This window comes from Polypterus senegalus, chromosome 11 (genome assembly GCF_016835505.1).
Source record: "Polypterus senegalus isolate Bchr_013 chromosome 11, ASM1683550v1, whole genome shotgun sequence".
Taxonomy (NCBI): domain Eukaryota; kingdom Metazoa; phylum Chordata; class Cladistia; order Polypteriformes; family Polypteridae; genus Polypterus; species Polypterus senegalus.
Window position 1 is genome coordinate 90,045,077 of NC_053164.1, and position 14,652 is coordinate 90,059,728.

General features: G+C 36.3%; 1 protein-coding gene across 1 annotated transcript in view; it reads left to right on the top strand.

Moving 5' to 3' along the window:
* The window catches only part of si:ch211-204d2.4 (uncharacterized protein LOC100003662 homolog), a 99,905-nt gene that overhangs the window by 48,822 nt on the left and 36,431 nt on the right, over positions 1-14,652 (top strand). The window contains exons 6-7 of the mRNA XM_039769242.1: positions 8,405-8,539; positions 13,696-13,836. Of these exons, the coding sequence (XP_039625176.1) occupies positions 8,405-8,539; positions 13,696-13,836 (276 nt within the window). The remainder of the gene's footprint in view (positions 1-8,404; positions 8,540-13,695; positions 13,837-14,652) is intronic.

The window sequence follows — 14,652 nt, forward strand, 5'->3', positions numbered from 1 at the left end:
GTGTCTGAATTATGGCACTAAGGTTAATAGTGCTGGAAAAACTGCTAGACATCCTATTTACAACCAAGAATAACCCATCTCAAGAAGTTGGATATTCAGGCAATGTTCACTGCACTATTGGAAAGCATTTGTAGGTTCTTTGCATTTTGGCAGGTTTCTCACTTCAGTTTCTCTTAATCTGTCTGTTTGTTGGTCAACCTTTTAATTGTTTAAACCCCTCTTTCTATAAATCTAGTTCTATTAAATAGTGCCTTTCTAATCTATTTATCATATAGTGCCTTTCATATCTAACTATCTGGTCATTCCACAGGCTCTTGTGGTCCAAATAATAATGCAAATTCACATCTTGGCCTGTCATAGACCCAGACCCATAGGACAAATCCAGGCTAAAATGTATTATACCCTTTGCATCATGCTGCCCAATCTGATGCCAGCTTTCCCGTTTCAACTGTGCTTGAAAACTTCAGTCTATGACATCCACAGTCCCCTTGTTCTTCCCATAACATTCCCTATAGAACAGGTACACCTGCCACTCAAATTTTATACTACACCTGTCTTTAAATTGCCCAGTGCTCTGCCAATTTGCCCAGTTCCCCATTCTGTGAAAACCCACACCATAATGTCTGCATTCCCCAACTCCATAATCTTTTAATAACGTGGGCTTCCGTCTGTCCTATAATACATCCACAGCACAAGTCCAATCCAGTTCTTATTCTGCCTCTGCTAACAGAAAGTACAATCCATGGCCATTTCCAGTGTACTCCATAAATCAACATCATACAATAACTAGTCCTCTGATTTTTCTCAAGTCTTGTATCCCGGTTTATCTCACCTAGGCACAAATCCATATTGTAAGATCCACAGACCTTCCACATCTTAAAACATAACTTGTTCCCCAACCTGTCATGTACTATACCCACCCAACCTAAATCTTCTTCTGTCTTTATGATCAGGATACCCAATATTTCCTTGAACATAAATTTTTCCCTCCTTTCCTTCAGGCCAGAAAATGTATCCATTAGTTTCTGCTTAAACTGAGTCTCTTCACTAACCTTGACGAAAAATGTATCCTCATACTACTTTTTAGATCAGATTGTAACCAGAATCATCCCAAGGACATGAACATGAAATAGTGTGTTGACAATTGTCCAATCACATGAGTTTAAAAAAGCCAAAAACAATGCTAATTCGCTACCAATTATTGTGGTGCAGAGAGCTGAGTATCTGGAAAAACCTAAAAGCAACCAATTAAAGGGCACTTGCTTGCCAAATGATCAAGGACTTACATACACTTTTCATTTGGCCGACACCATTCATTCAAGAAATATAGGTATTGTTTCTGTTAGTACAGTATATTAAGGATTATTAGAGGTGAGTGCACCTATATATGCCTCCTCTGTAATTTTCATAGTGTGATATATTGATTTTTTTCGTTGGTAATCAGTAGAGTCTGACGTCAAAGGAAGGAGGATGTACCCACTACTCAAATGGTGTTCACGTAGGCTGATGTAGGCATTTTTGTTGCAGGTTACTTTAGTTTGCAATTCTGTATCATGTTTATAGACTGAAATCTAGTCTATCAGTCTGTTTGCCTACTTTTTTTTTTTTTTTTTTTGAGTATGGCCTGAAAAATTGTACACTATTAATTTTTTGCCCTTTTGTTGAGCTTGCGTTGCCACATGCTTTGATGTCTCCCAGGCCATTCTGCATAGCCATTTCTTTTCATACCTCTGATTAATAATTAATTCCGTTTCATACGAGAAACACCTGCTGTGTGGGGGTATGAATTATACAAGTGTTCGTGTGTCAGACAGCACCAAAAAAAGGTGGTTGCTTGTATCTGCTTCTCTTACCACGCACACTTAGTGATTTTCATTTAATAACGGAAGTAAGTTTATAGCTTTCATCTTGCATCTTCACAATCTGTCTTTCACACAGTCAAAACTGCACAGGAGTCAGGTTCCTAGAGATTTTTTTTGGTCCTGGAGAGTTGATTCAACTGAAACTACAAACAAACAAATGCACCTCATAATACTGATTCACTAGGTGCCAAAGTGAGAGGCTATGTGACAAAAACCTCACTGATGCACACATGTCCTCTCATATGAAATGCAGATGTTACATCAGCCCTTTAATACATGTCTGTTTTGGTGGTGGAGACAGCACATCATTTCTGTAGGCTTATAGGGTCATCATTTGCATGTGTACAGTGAAATTGTTACTTGTGTGTACTAATTAACGTTAACATGTGTCATCAGTCTCATGCAACTTGATCAGAGTTAACTACCTTAACTCAAAACCTGTCTCCCTTACTTGAAAAATCCTCACAACATTTTTTTATCATAACAGATAGATATGAAAAGCACTGTATAACAGTCTTAAATCTGGTTTGACAATAATAAAAATGTAGTGAGTGAAGGTGGTCTCACTTGAGGATCATAAAGTAACTACAGACTTGTCCAAAGTTTTAGCAAAGGCCTAGATACATGAAATGATTTAATCTAAGGGGGATTTATTTTGTTCACTGCACGTTACACTGTTAAGTTTGGTTTTGCCCAGTTTCCTCCTAGTGTCATACTTGTTAGGTTATTTGATTCCTCTAAGTTGTCCCAATAGAACTGAGTGTGGATGTATTTGTGAGTTTGCTGTGTGGGAGACTGGCGTCCCATCTAGGTCTGTTTACTGACTTGCGCCCAGGAATACCAGGATAAGGTAGTATTAGGAAACCTGCAATACAAATTTATGTACAGTATCTCTGTTGCAACACGTTGAATACTCACCTACCTTTCAATACTAAAAGAGGCTGTTTTAATTTTATAAATGCATATTTTACTTACATGTTTTTTACTGAGCAGAGAAGTATAGAGGTCTCAGAAAAAACGATTTGATTGTGTGCTACTGTACTAAAGAGATTCCATGTGCAAGTCCAGTTAAGTTGCCTGAATATATAAATAAGTGTTGAGGACCATTAGCATATCTGTTAGAATGACTTCCAAATGAAGCATAATTGACTGTCTTTGCAGAAAGAAACTGTAGCTGCATCAGTGACAACAGGCCTGTTGTGACATGCTTTGATCAGGCTTTTTATGCAAGTTAGCAGACTTCCTGAGAAACTGACTTGATGCTGGAGTTGCTTTTTATCAATTAAATGCAAATGCCTCAGGCTCTTGAAACTCAGGAAAAATGTTAGTTAATGTGAAAAACTAAATTGTGAACCATATTGTTTAAGCTGTAGCATGTTGAAGAATATTTATCTTTTAATTTTTAAAATGCTACATTGTCTAGTTTAACCCAAGGACTCAATACAACCAGTTGCTTCCAGATTTCATATTAAAAAATATTATGTTATTTAAGATGTTCAACCTACCTGCTTTCTTTTGACAGATATTTATTTTTTATTGTGCAACAGTCATAATAAACATGTTTGTACTACTGCTTCCAACTTACAGGGTAAACTTGGGAGTTGGTGGAAGGATTGGTACACCAGCCACTGCAAAAAACCTCACACTGCTCCAGTGTGGTGCTGAGGTATCACGTGCTGCACTTGTGTCCCAATCCAGGTAGCTCATTGTGTGGAGAGTGCAGCAATGCGCTATCAGCGTATGCTTTCAACCGCCTCCTCCATTTACAACTCCACAGTCCTGGCTACATACTTTCCCCCCTTGCCCTAATGGATTTTGACATCCCATATATTTGCCGACAAGTGGGGTTGTATGTATAGGTGTGCCCAACGACTAGCCTTGATGTCTCAACCAAGACTAGCTTCTGCTATAGTGCTCAGTGCAGTTGAACAAGCTCTTCAGCTTCTGTGTGTACATTTGTCTATTACCCGACCCAAGAAGTGAAATCACTGTGTATCTAGTTCTGCCACTTGTCAGTGTGGAAGTCAGTTGCATTGGAGAAATATAGGGATACACTGGCACCAAGCAGATACCCTTATTTGCCTGGTTATGCAGACTCTTTACTGGAAAAGACATAATTCTTTCTTGTTGTTTGTATGTGTGTGTTCATGCCAAAGCACTTGAAACGTTCTATGAGCTCTGAGACATGAAGTAATCTTATCTGTCTGATTCTATTTTAGCAGCAAGGTCAGTGAGTAATTTCCTCCTGTGAACAGTGGAGCTGGTGCTGCCGTGGCTTGTGTAACTTGCTTTTGTGTGAAGCCGCTGACATCATCTTTTGCCTTTGAGAAAGAAATAATTTTATTCCTGTTAGAAGGCCACAATTTTTCTACATTGAAAATAATTTACATGATACATCTCCCAGTATTATCTACCTCCCATGTTACCCTCAAAGTAAGCCCACTTGCTGGCGAATAACTTTATGTAAGGACAGATGGCAGGTGAAAAAGGGAGTGCTTGTTGCTATTTTGGTGGAAAAGTGGACAAGCTGCTTCACTTGGTAGTCAGGGATCAATATCTTCCACAGATAAATTCAGAGAGGTTGTAGGCTTTTTATTGTGCTGGCTGTTTATTTACTGTGATGATTTCTCCCCATGTCCACTCATCCCTTGTATTTAGTTACTATTAATTAGATTTTTTATTTTTAATATTTCAGCCTTATTGCAATTATTCAAGGTAGGAAGGTTGCTTTAATGGCCTTCCCTCTTTGTGGCAAGATATAAATATACTTAGTTTACTATAGAAATAAATAAATTAGTTAATAAAAAACAATTAATCTGGATCTTATATGTGATGAAAACTGAGGAGGATAAACAAGAGGGAAATGAAAGTTTTTCTAGAAAATGCAGTCGTTAAGAAGTTTCTAGCAGGCTGACATTGATCTGAAATATTGAAATGGTCTGTGACTTTGTGGGAAATATGAGGTCATATAAGAAAAAATGCAAAGTGCTTTTCTCATTGTAACTAACAGAGATGAGGTAAATGCATTTTTAATTAATTTAGTATCTGATTTTCAGGAATATGTATTCTTACCTGATTTAAGGAGCTTCAAACCAAATAATTTTCCCAAAGTTGTAAAATAGTGGCTATGTCCTGTGAAGTTTGAAGTTAACCAGAGGACAGACTTTCCTGCAAATGGTGCTCAACAAAAATACTCCTGCTCTATTAAATAGAATACAGATTAAATAGAATACAGATAATGGACAGAGTCTACACAAAAAAAATGTGCTGTTCCAGAGGACTCTTTCATTTGTTTTTGTGTGAGAGTGTAAACCAGAATTAAATAAAATAACTTAAAAGCATCATTTCCCTAGAGCTTTACTTTGTTATCTTAACTGTGACCATTTGGAAAGGGATTATTTTATAGTTAGGCTGGAAGCAGAATGTGTGATCTGTGATATAAACAGGCTAGATAACCCATTAGTTTGCTCTTGAGTCTTATAGCTCTAGAGATCTGTGTTCAAATCCAAGCCCCGACACACAATAGATTAAATAGTCACTGAGTAGTTTGAGATAGGAGTGCACTTCATACCTAAATGCTGCTCTTATAATAGGACTAACAACTATCTAGTGTAATTGACATAAAAGAAGTAATTAACATGGGAAGAGCTGGCATCTTGTGACAAGAGTGTTAAGGTTCAATTGGGACAGTAGGGATATGTGCTTATTCAAGTATTTTAATGTATTTGCTTATGTCATTTTTGGGGAAGAAATACATATGGATTACAGGCAAAAAATAGGTCCATGATGTTCATTTGTATTATCTACTTGTCAAACCAGATTGCACTGTGTGTAGATTACCAAGGTGATTAATTTGATTGTTTAACACTAGAATCCCTGAAGCCTACAAAAAAAACTCGAACCCCGGGCCACTTTAAATTACTTCTCACCTCTCCATTAGCATCTTTTTTTTGCAATGTGTTGATCAGCACAAGCAGCAAGTAGCCTGCTATCCCATCCCATACACCGCTGCAGCTTAACACGGGGGGTACAAAGGTTCTCCCAGCTCAAGTCTGTTTATCTGTGTGTGAGGTGCCTGGAATTGTATTAGGTAAATCATGTATCATTATTTAGAACACATGCATTTCATTTGTGTTCCGTGTCTACAACGATCAATGTAAATGTAGGATGACAGGAAATGCGAGGCAAGGAATATTGAACACATGCCTAAAACTAACTTTTTTCGTTATAGTACTAATGACAAAATTTTGACATAAAGTGTATAATGTATGAAGACTGAAGTCCAAATATCAAATAAACACTTTCACAAAAGATACATGCATAACAAAACAAGTGTGCTTTTATTCAAGAATATAACTGAAGAAAAAAAAATCAGGTTAGGGTACCACACTGACACGACTGTTTGGGTGGTGCAGCAGGAAGAGCTGCTGACTCATAATCAAGAGGTTACCGGTTCAATTCTGGGCATTTCCTAGAATTACCGTTTTGAATAGTGAGCTGCTCTTATTGTTACTATTATAGAATAAAAACATACATTTCATTTGAGTCTGTAACAGCTGGTGTAAATTTATGGTACTTGTAAAGGTTAGTGTTTTTTCTTATTCTGTTTTATTCTCTCAGTCACGTTCATGCTCCCCCCGATCTGACACTGCTGTTTTCAAATAAAGACATGCTATAACAGAGCTGAACTCCACATGAGTGATTTCTCTAAACCACAGAATATTCCATACGAAAAGCAGCATTTCACTTTGCACAAAAGAGAACTGGTCTGCAAATTATTTAACTAAATAATCAACTGGAAATCCCCACGAGAGATGACTCATTGCATGTGATAAACAAAACAGGGTTAGGACTGTTAATGCTTGTTTCTCATTAAAAAAAAAGAAATAAAATAATACAAAAAAGATAATTTCCCATGTCATATAAGTAAAATCTGTTGCATTTTCTGTAGTAGCTGGCTTTTTGCATTCCCTCTTCTATGAGTCTGATCATCAATGTTTGCTTCAAAGGCATTAATGAACATACAGAACACATTGAGAGTGGCAAGGCAATTGAGCTTATAGTGAGTGACATCAAGCAGTCGAAATATAACTACATTATTTTAAATTGCACACCTGATGTTAGCAATGAGAAACAAATGACAATAATTATAAGAATTGCCATACTAGAGGAAGTATCCTGGATTAAAGAGAACTTGATGGGATTCCTTCCAGCTACAGTGACAGTAAGAGAAATTTTGTCTTCTGTTGCCCTGGACAGACTTGAATATTCCTTTTGCAGAGAGCAATCATGAAGAATGACAATGGTGTTGACATGGAGGCAGGCGGCACAAAGGTGTATAGGCCAGACTGTTGCAAAAAAGCCCAAGAGTTTTCTTTGTGCAGTGTGCTGCATACAATATAAATTTAGTGGTAGCAGATGCAATCAGAAGCTAAAAGGTGCCATTGCCTTCTTTGGACATCTGCTTTATAGCTTCTTTTCAGCCATACTTCAAAGGTAGACTAACTTGATGAAATATGTAAATATCACAAAACATTTTTTCTTGTCAGGGCCACATGGCAAAGCCTTGCCTATGGTACCTAAGATTGTTAGGGCTAGCCCTACCTGTAGATAGATAGATGGATAGATGGATGGATACTTTATTAATCCCAAGGGGAAATTCACATACTCCAGCAGCAGCATACTGATAAAACGCAATATTAAATTAAAGAGTGATAAAAATGCAGGTAAAATAGACAATAATTTTGTATAATATTAACGTTTACCCCTCAGGGTGGAATTGAAGAGTCGCACAGTGTGGCGGAGGAACGATCTCCTCAGTCTGTCAGTGGAGCAGGATAGTGACAGCAGTCTGTCGCTGAAGCTGCTCCTCTGTCTGGAGATGATACTGTTTAGTGGATGCAGTGTATTTATAGTAGAGGGAAGAAGCCGACTTATGTACTCTGCAAGCTAAACATTCCATTTAAGAAAACATTTATCAAAAAAAGTAAGGTATGAGGAACATATGGGGAACAGCAGAAAGGGCTGCAATAAAGCAAAACGTTATAAGGAAAACTTAAGGGGGTGGGTCCCTGTAAGTAATGTGAAAGGCCTTGTGGTAACTACAGTGAAGAAGAACAAGAGCTGCAAATTTTTAAAAACAAATTACTGTACACAAAAAAGCACAGAAAAGTCTTAGTTTGCATCTTTTCTCATTGACAATAAAAATATATATTTGAATTTCAAGGAAATTTACAATTGTGTTTTCAGTTTGCAAAATGTGGCTGTTTTCCCCAAGATTAGTTCAAAGTGTTATGATAAAGTATTTAAATATTTAATTGTTAATTGTCGTTTTTGAAAAATCAGGGTTTTATTTTTTCGCCATATTTCCCAGCCCAATGCTCATGTCTCACTACTAACACTAAAGACAGTATCGGTGAGTTGGGTTCAGGAACAGGGCAAAATAAGCCATAATGTGTGTTCTAAAAAAGTACATAGAATCAGTTATGGATAAGCATGCAACGCTTCCTTCTCTTCATGTTGTTTTCTATGCTCTTTTTCAGGTTCCTAAAGTAAATCAAACCCCTGCATGCACAGAAGTGAAAGCAGTTGCCGTGTCATCTCAACCAAAGAAGCAGCAAGTGGCCTACAAGACAGAAATTGTCGGAGGTGTGGTGGTTCACACACCAATTAATCCAGTAAGTGCGATGCTACTGTATTGTAGCACCAGTAGTTTTGCAGAAAGTTTCCCTTCTTTCTTTCCTTTGTCAAGTTTTATGTTTTATTTTGGGTTTTTCATCCTTTCCATGTTGTGAAAGAAGTTTCAGGCATGGCAAATGAGGTTGCGAGGCCTCCAAAATGAGTTGCAAGACAGACCTGTTCCTAACTAATACCTGTAAGTTATGGCCTGTTTAGGCCCAAATTGTGGAACTGGCTTTAAAAGTTCAAAATACAATCAAGGTTCTTAAATAAATTAAACTCTCTTGGGTGAAAGAGATCACACAAACATGACTCTTTATAAATCTGAATTCTAGTGTTAAGAAAAAATGGAAAAATATGAAAAAAATGCACAAAAAAGGCAACCTGAGGCAAATAAGTCCAATACACAATCTGAAAGCAAGATCCATTGACAGAAAAAAATAAATCACAAAAGAACAGTAAATCCAAAGAAAAAGCAACATTCACAAACTACACAAACTTAATGATCCTGTGCTGGATCATTCTATCTGACCTGAATATAAAGACAGAGGGGTTGAGCACAGCAGCGGTTATGTCACAAAATATAAGTTATGGACAAACATTTAAAGAGATAGTACATTAACATTTAGCAATAAATAAACCTGACAATATTAACATGAAAACAGTAAAAATACCTAAAAAGCAAAAATATAAAGGAAAATAAACACAAGCCAGGCAATAAACCCCAGCAGTAACACAGCATCCCTAATCCCTAATCCTGTCTATTTTCTGTTTCTGCAGGAGCGGGGCCTTGTATTGAATTAGGACTCTAAGGTTCTATGGTCATTAGAGCTACAGTTAACTGCGAGAACTATTTAAAACCCTCACTGTGGCAACAACAAGAATAAAGGCCATTTTCTTTGGACCAACTTTTGTGCTAGTTTTTAACTCTTAGTTCTTGTCATTTTAAGTCTGTTTGTTTGTTTTTTTAAATACCAGTTTGATTTAAGTTTATAGATTTGGATTGTCCCTCTGGCTTAGTTATGGATTCAAAGTTAATAAAGAACACTTCTAAAATGACCAGGAGTTGGAAAGCACATAATGGAGAATTAAAGTCAGGGCAATAATTTGTCTAAAAGATAAAGAAACAAATAGACCAATCATCAGAGCCAAAAAATCTAAATCAAAGTTAAAATCATAGAAATGTCCTAGTACTTAAATCCTCTCAGAGGCTTAGGATCCAGTACACTAAGTAGAAAATAAATAAATACAGAATAGTGCACACCACCGTTTTCAATGATGTGATGACGTGATGTTTTATGATGAAGTTTGACCATAAGATTGGAAACTGCTTCATTGTAAACACTACAGCCAAGGGCATTAGTTACAATTACAAATACTGGTGTTTGTGATGAGTGATCAACAAAGATGGTGCTGATATGATTGTCAGAACAATAACATTTAGAAACACTAAGAAAAACATCTTCAAGAAAGTCAAAAAATTAGAAAAACTGCATCAGCTGATGTCAAACACAAATTCACTATAGGTATATTAACTGATTTTTATTACTTAAGATTTCATTTCATTCTCAAAGTTTCTTTGACATTGCTGTTTCTATTTTTGAGTATGTCAAACGTGTATTTATGATTTTATTTCTTTTTTTGTCTGTTTTTAAGAACTTTTTTGTTTGGTGTAATTAAGAAATACATTTTAAGTATTATTTTTTTAGCTTTTTTTAGTTTTTTTCCCTTTATTTTTGATCTTCTTGTTTGGATGTAATCATTAGAACTTCTTTCTATCATCATCTTCAGCTGCTGCCTGTGCTCTTAGCTCCTGCACAAGTCCTGGACTGAATCCATCTGACGTCTTAAAAGCATGAATATTTGGTGAAATGGTGACTCTAAATTTGTGTGGTGTGAGTAATTGTGTCCCTATTACTTCCCACCTTTCATACTGTGTTGTCAGAATAAAGTGTGGCTCCTTATGACCTGACTTTGGAAAGAAATGGGTGAAAAGATGAATGGATGGAGGCATTCGCTCGATGAAAGTCTCTTTAGACTTTCTCCTCCTCCTGTGCTTTGTTCATAGTCACCTGTAGCTTTGCAAAAGTATGGTTCATTACTCAAAACTATTCATGCATTCATTTTCTTTTATTGTTTTCCTATTTTGCTCACAAAACACTTCCCCCTTCCTCTGCAGAACTCCAATTTCTAGTTTATATTGTATGATAAATGATCATATTTTTTATTATCCCAGTGAATAAAAAGTTATTTTTTCTTACCTCTAACTTTTCAAATGTATTATCTTCATTGTCATTTTTATTTTCACAGTTAACAGCATCTTTGCTTGCTCTCATCTCTTTCTAAAAAGCATACATATATTTTAAACATAAGAGGATACATTAAGACCCAAATGTGATTTTGTTTACCCCTTACCAATAAATGTGACTGAGCATAGTCGCCCTGTTGGACATAACCAGTGAGAAGCCATTGTGATGGTTTTACAGATTTGTGGGATCCTTGCAAAACTCCTTTCTGGCTTTTAACATGAATTGATGTCTTCTTACAGTATGTTGTGCATATTAGAAATCTGTGGCCCAGATGTTGGACAAATTCCTCTTCCAAATGCTTTACATATCACTATCATCATTTCAACAGAGAGTGTTTGAAGATGGTTTCTGATTAACCATCCTCAGTGCTATGTGCTACCTGCTGAAAGCCACTGATGTGACAGATTGCAGTGCTGCAAAGCTGGGGGCACAGAGAAAGTGAGCAGATTGTTGTGGTAGAGGTCTATAGATTTGCAGAGTGACCTGCATAACTGAGGACTTTTAGTTACCCACATGTCAATCACAATGGCATACCACTTCCTTACTAACCCTAAAAAAACCTATTTACATGATTTGATTTTTGATTTGAAAATTACCTGGCACATACACATGTGGTTGTTTTAACCCCAAATTTAAAGTTTTTTAATTCTGCTTCTGGAGATACACAGAAGCAGAATAAACTTGTTTGGTATATGTTAGTAGTGTATTCAAATTCTGTGGCATGGTGATGCAGAGATTACTGCTACTGTCACACTGTTGAAGATTTCTTAGTTCAAATCCCATCCCAGGCACCGTGTGAATAGAATGTGTATATTCTTCTCATGCCTGCATGGGTTTTGTGTAAGTAATCTAGTTTCTTTCCATATTCTAAAGACTTAAAAGTTAACTTGGTTGGTATCTCTAAATTAGCCCCATATTAGTGAGAGTGTCCAGCAGTGGACTAGGGTTCAGTCTACATTTTGTTTTTGTATTAAGTCCAGTGCTGCTTGGATAGGCTCCAGGTCCCCACAACCCTGTGTTAGAATAGATAGGACTGGAAATTGAAGAACTGATGTATTGATAACTATGATGGACTTGAAAAAGATTTTTAATTATATTTTAACTAGGCCTGTGAGTTGAAAAAATATTGTCGCATCCAGGGCTGGCAACAAGGCGATTGCATCAGGCAATGCTATGGTCCGGTGGTATTTTCATGTTTTTTTGGTTTTTTTTTGTACATTATGAAACAATAATGTAAAAAATTAAAGTGTGAACTTAAAGAATTATGTACACATCCAGTACCGTATTTATATACTACCTTTAAAAAGGTTTTAGAAATAAAATTTTATTTAAAAGTTTCAAATTACACATTTCACAACGCCTTGCCACATGTCAGTACATGGTACTAGTATTCATTACCTGCAGTCATACATACCGACATAGGTGCAGGGTGGTGGGAGGAAGGGGGTGTATGGTAGTCCTACAACAATACAAAAAAAAGTAGCAAAGATAAATATTACTCTCTTATCTTTTTTAATGTCATGTTTCTGTAAGAAGATTGAATCAATGTCATAACATATATGTGCAAAACACATTTTCTTTGACTGGGATTAAAACCAAAATAAGTCTCTAGTATCTCTGTATTTAACTTGCCAGTCTACTAGGTAACTCACAGTGCTTACTGCTGTTTTTTATTTAGAGAAAAGCCAAGCAAAATGACACCTTTTTATTATTTATATATTCTTTATATTTTTATTATCTATTTATTATTCTTATTTATTTATTTATGTATTTATTATTACTTATTTATTTATTATTCTTATTATTTATATATTATTCTTTATATTCTTATTATTTATATATTCTTGTTAATAAATTTGTGTCTGCTCAATTGTTCTAACATACTGTATATTTTATTGTCATTGTACTAATAGTACTAACAACAACTATTATTCATTTGTACTATAATGTACAACAATACGTTGAATTGTCCTAATCCAAACTGAAATCCAGTTCATTGTATGGTTTAGATAGAATATGGTTAAGATATTGTCCAAGTATATTGTCCCAAACAGTCTGAAGACATGCTTTCAGGTGGCATAAATTATAGTGATGTGTGTCTATGTTGTACACTTATGATCCATTAGTATTGGGTTAGACAGTGGCTCCTATGCTATTTTTTGTGGAAAAATATTGATACAGATGTTTCAATTGATTCATTAGATAATGATTTAGCCCACTGAAGCCTCATACCTCTTCTATTCTATATTCCAATTCTAGCACAGACACAATGGTTGTGAGGTTCAACCATTCACCACAAAGGATACACAAATTAGATTAATAAAAAATCAAAATCAGTGTGTGTTAGTGTTACTCTGTCTAAATGGTCTAGACCCCTATCCTAGACTGGTTTCTCCCTTGTGCCCAATATTGCTGGGACAGGCTCTGACCCACAAAAACAAAGTAAACAAATCATTTCCATAGAAAAGGAATACATTAATGAGTGACCCCCACCATGCCAAGCTTCGTCATCAAATTAACAAAATGTGCCAAACATTAATCGGTCAATCCAGTTTCCATATAGGGTTTTCCTCTGCAGGATAAGAACATGTGGCACATCCGATCAGTCCACCATAATGCAGACATTTGTAATTTAAAATCCATTTAACCGCATGTCTTTATCCTGAAGGAGAATATATTCGCCAAGAAAATTAATTACGAGTGATAAGTTTTGTTAATTTAGTAAATTTATATTTATTCAGTAATACATGTATTGGTGTTCATAGGTGGATGATGGGAGCACGTCTTGGAACTCACACAGTGCATGACGCAGGAAATAAACCTCATGTGTGTGTTTTTGCCCATAGAATGAAGATGAGGAGGCAGAGGGACGAGAACCTTTACCAGTCCATACTGGCCTTAAACGCTGTCAGAGCCACATCCCTTTCTCTAGTCCTAGCCGACCTGGTGTCATCAAAAGTGGATACTGTGTTAAACAGGGGAATGTGGTGAGTGTATCTGTAACAAACTTTGAAAGTGTCTGCTTTCAGGTAGCTGCTTTGTTTGCTACTGCCAAGTGATTCAATATGAAAGCTGACAGACAGTACACATTAATCAATATCTACATAAAGAAAACCATTCTGAAGTGTAACATACTTGCTCTATTTGAGTAAAGCACCTAAAATGGCCACACAAGTGTATGTAGACTAGGAAGAAACTGACATTGTGGTAGCAACTATGAGTGAAACAATTTATGAGAGGCAGTGGAGTAGTCATTATACGCAGCTATTTCAGGTAATGAAGACAGCATGTTTGGGGGCAAGACTCTGGTGTATATTCACACCAGAGAATGGGAGCATACTGCATGTTTATCAGCACTTACCAATAAGAATTTCTCTGTGCTCTGTACATGTGACAGTAATGACCTTACACAACACGGGAGGCACTATAGGAATAAGTTGAATGCCTTTCAGTATGTTGTTCCTTTAGGGAGTGATAGCTACCTAGTTGGAACAAGTTCTTTTGTAATTGCTGCGTTTTAAGTAACTGAAAACTATATAGATATATGAAAAGGCGATACCTCTCCCATAGTGATATGGTGGTAAAAATCACATAAGAGAAAATAATAGCTTTCTTTAATGACGATTTACACAGCATTACAGACGGGAAGCCATAGCAAGACATACTAAGGTGGGATCTTGATCTATACAGTCTGCCATTTTTTGTTGCTGCGGTGGAAGGGTTTTCAGGACGGATGACGATATCACCCATCCGTCCGTCGGCTTCAAAGCATTTAGCTGCTGTCCAAGTCTTTTATACTGGTT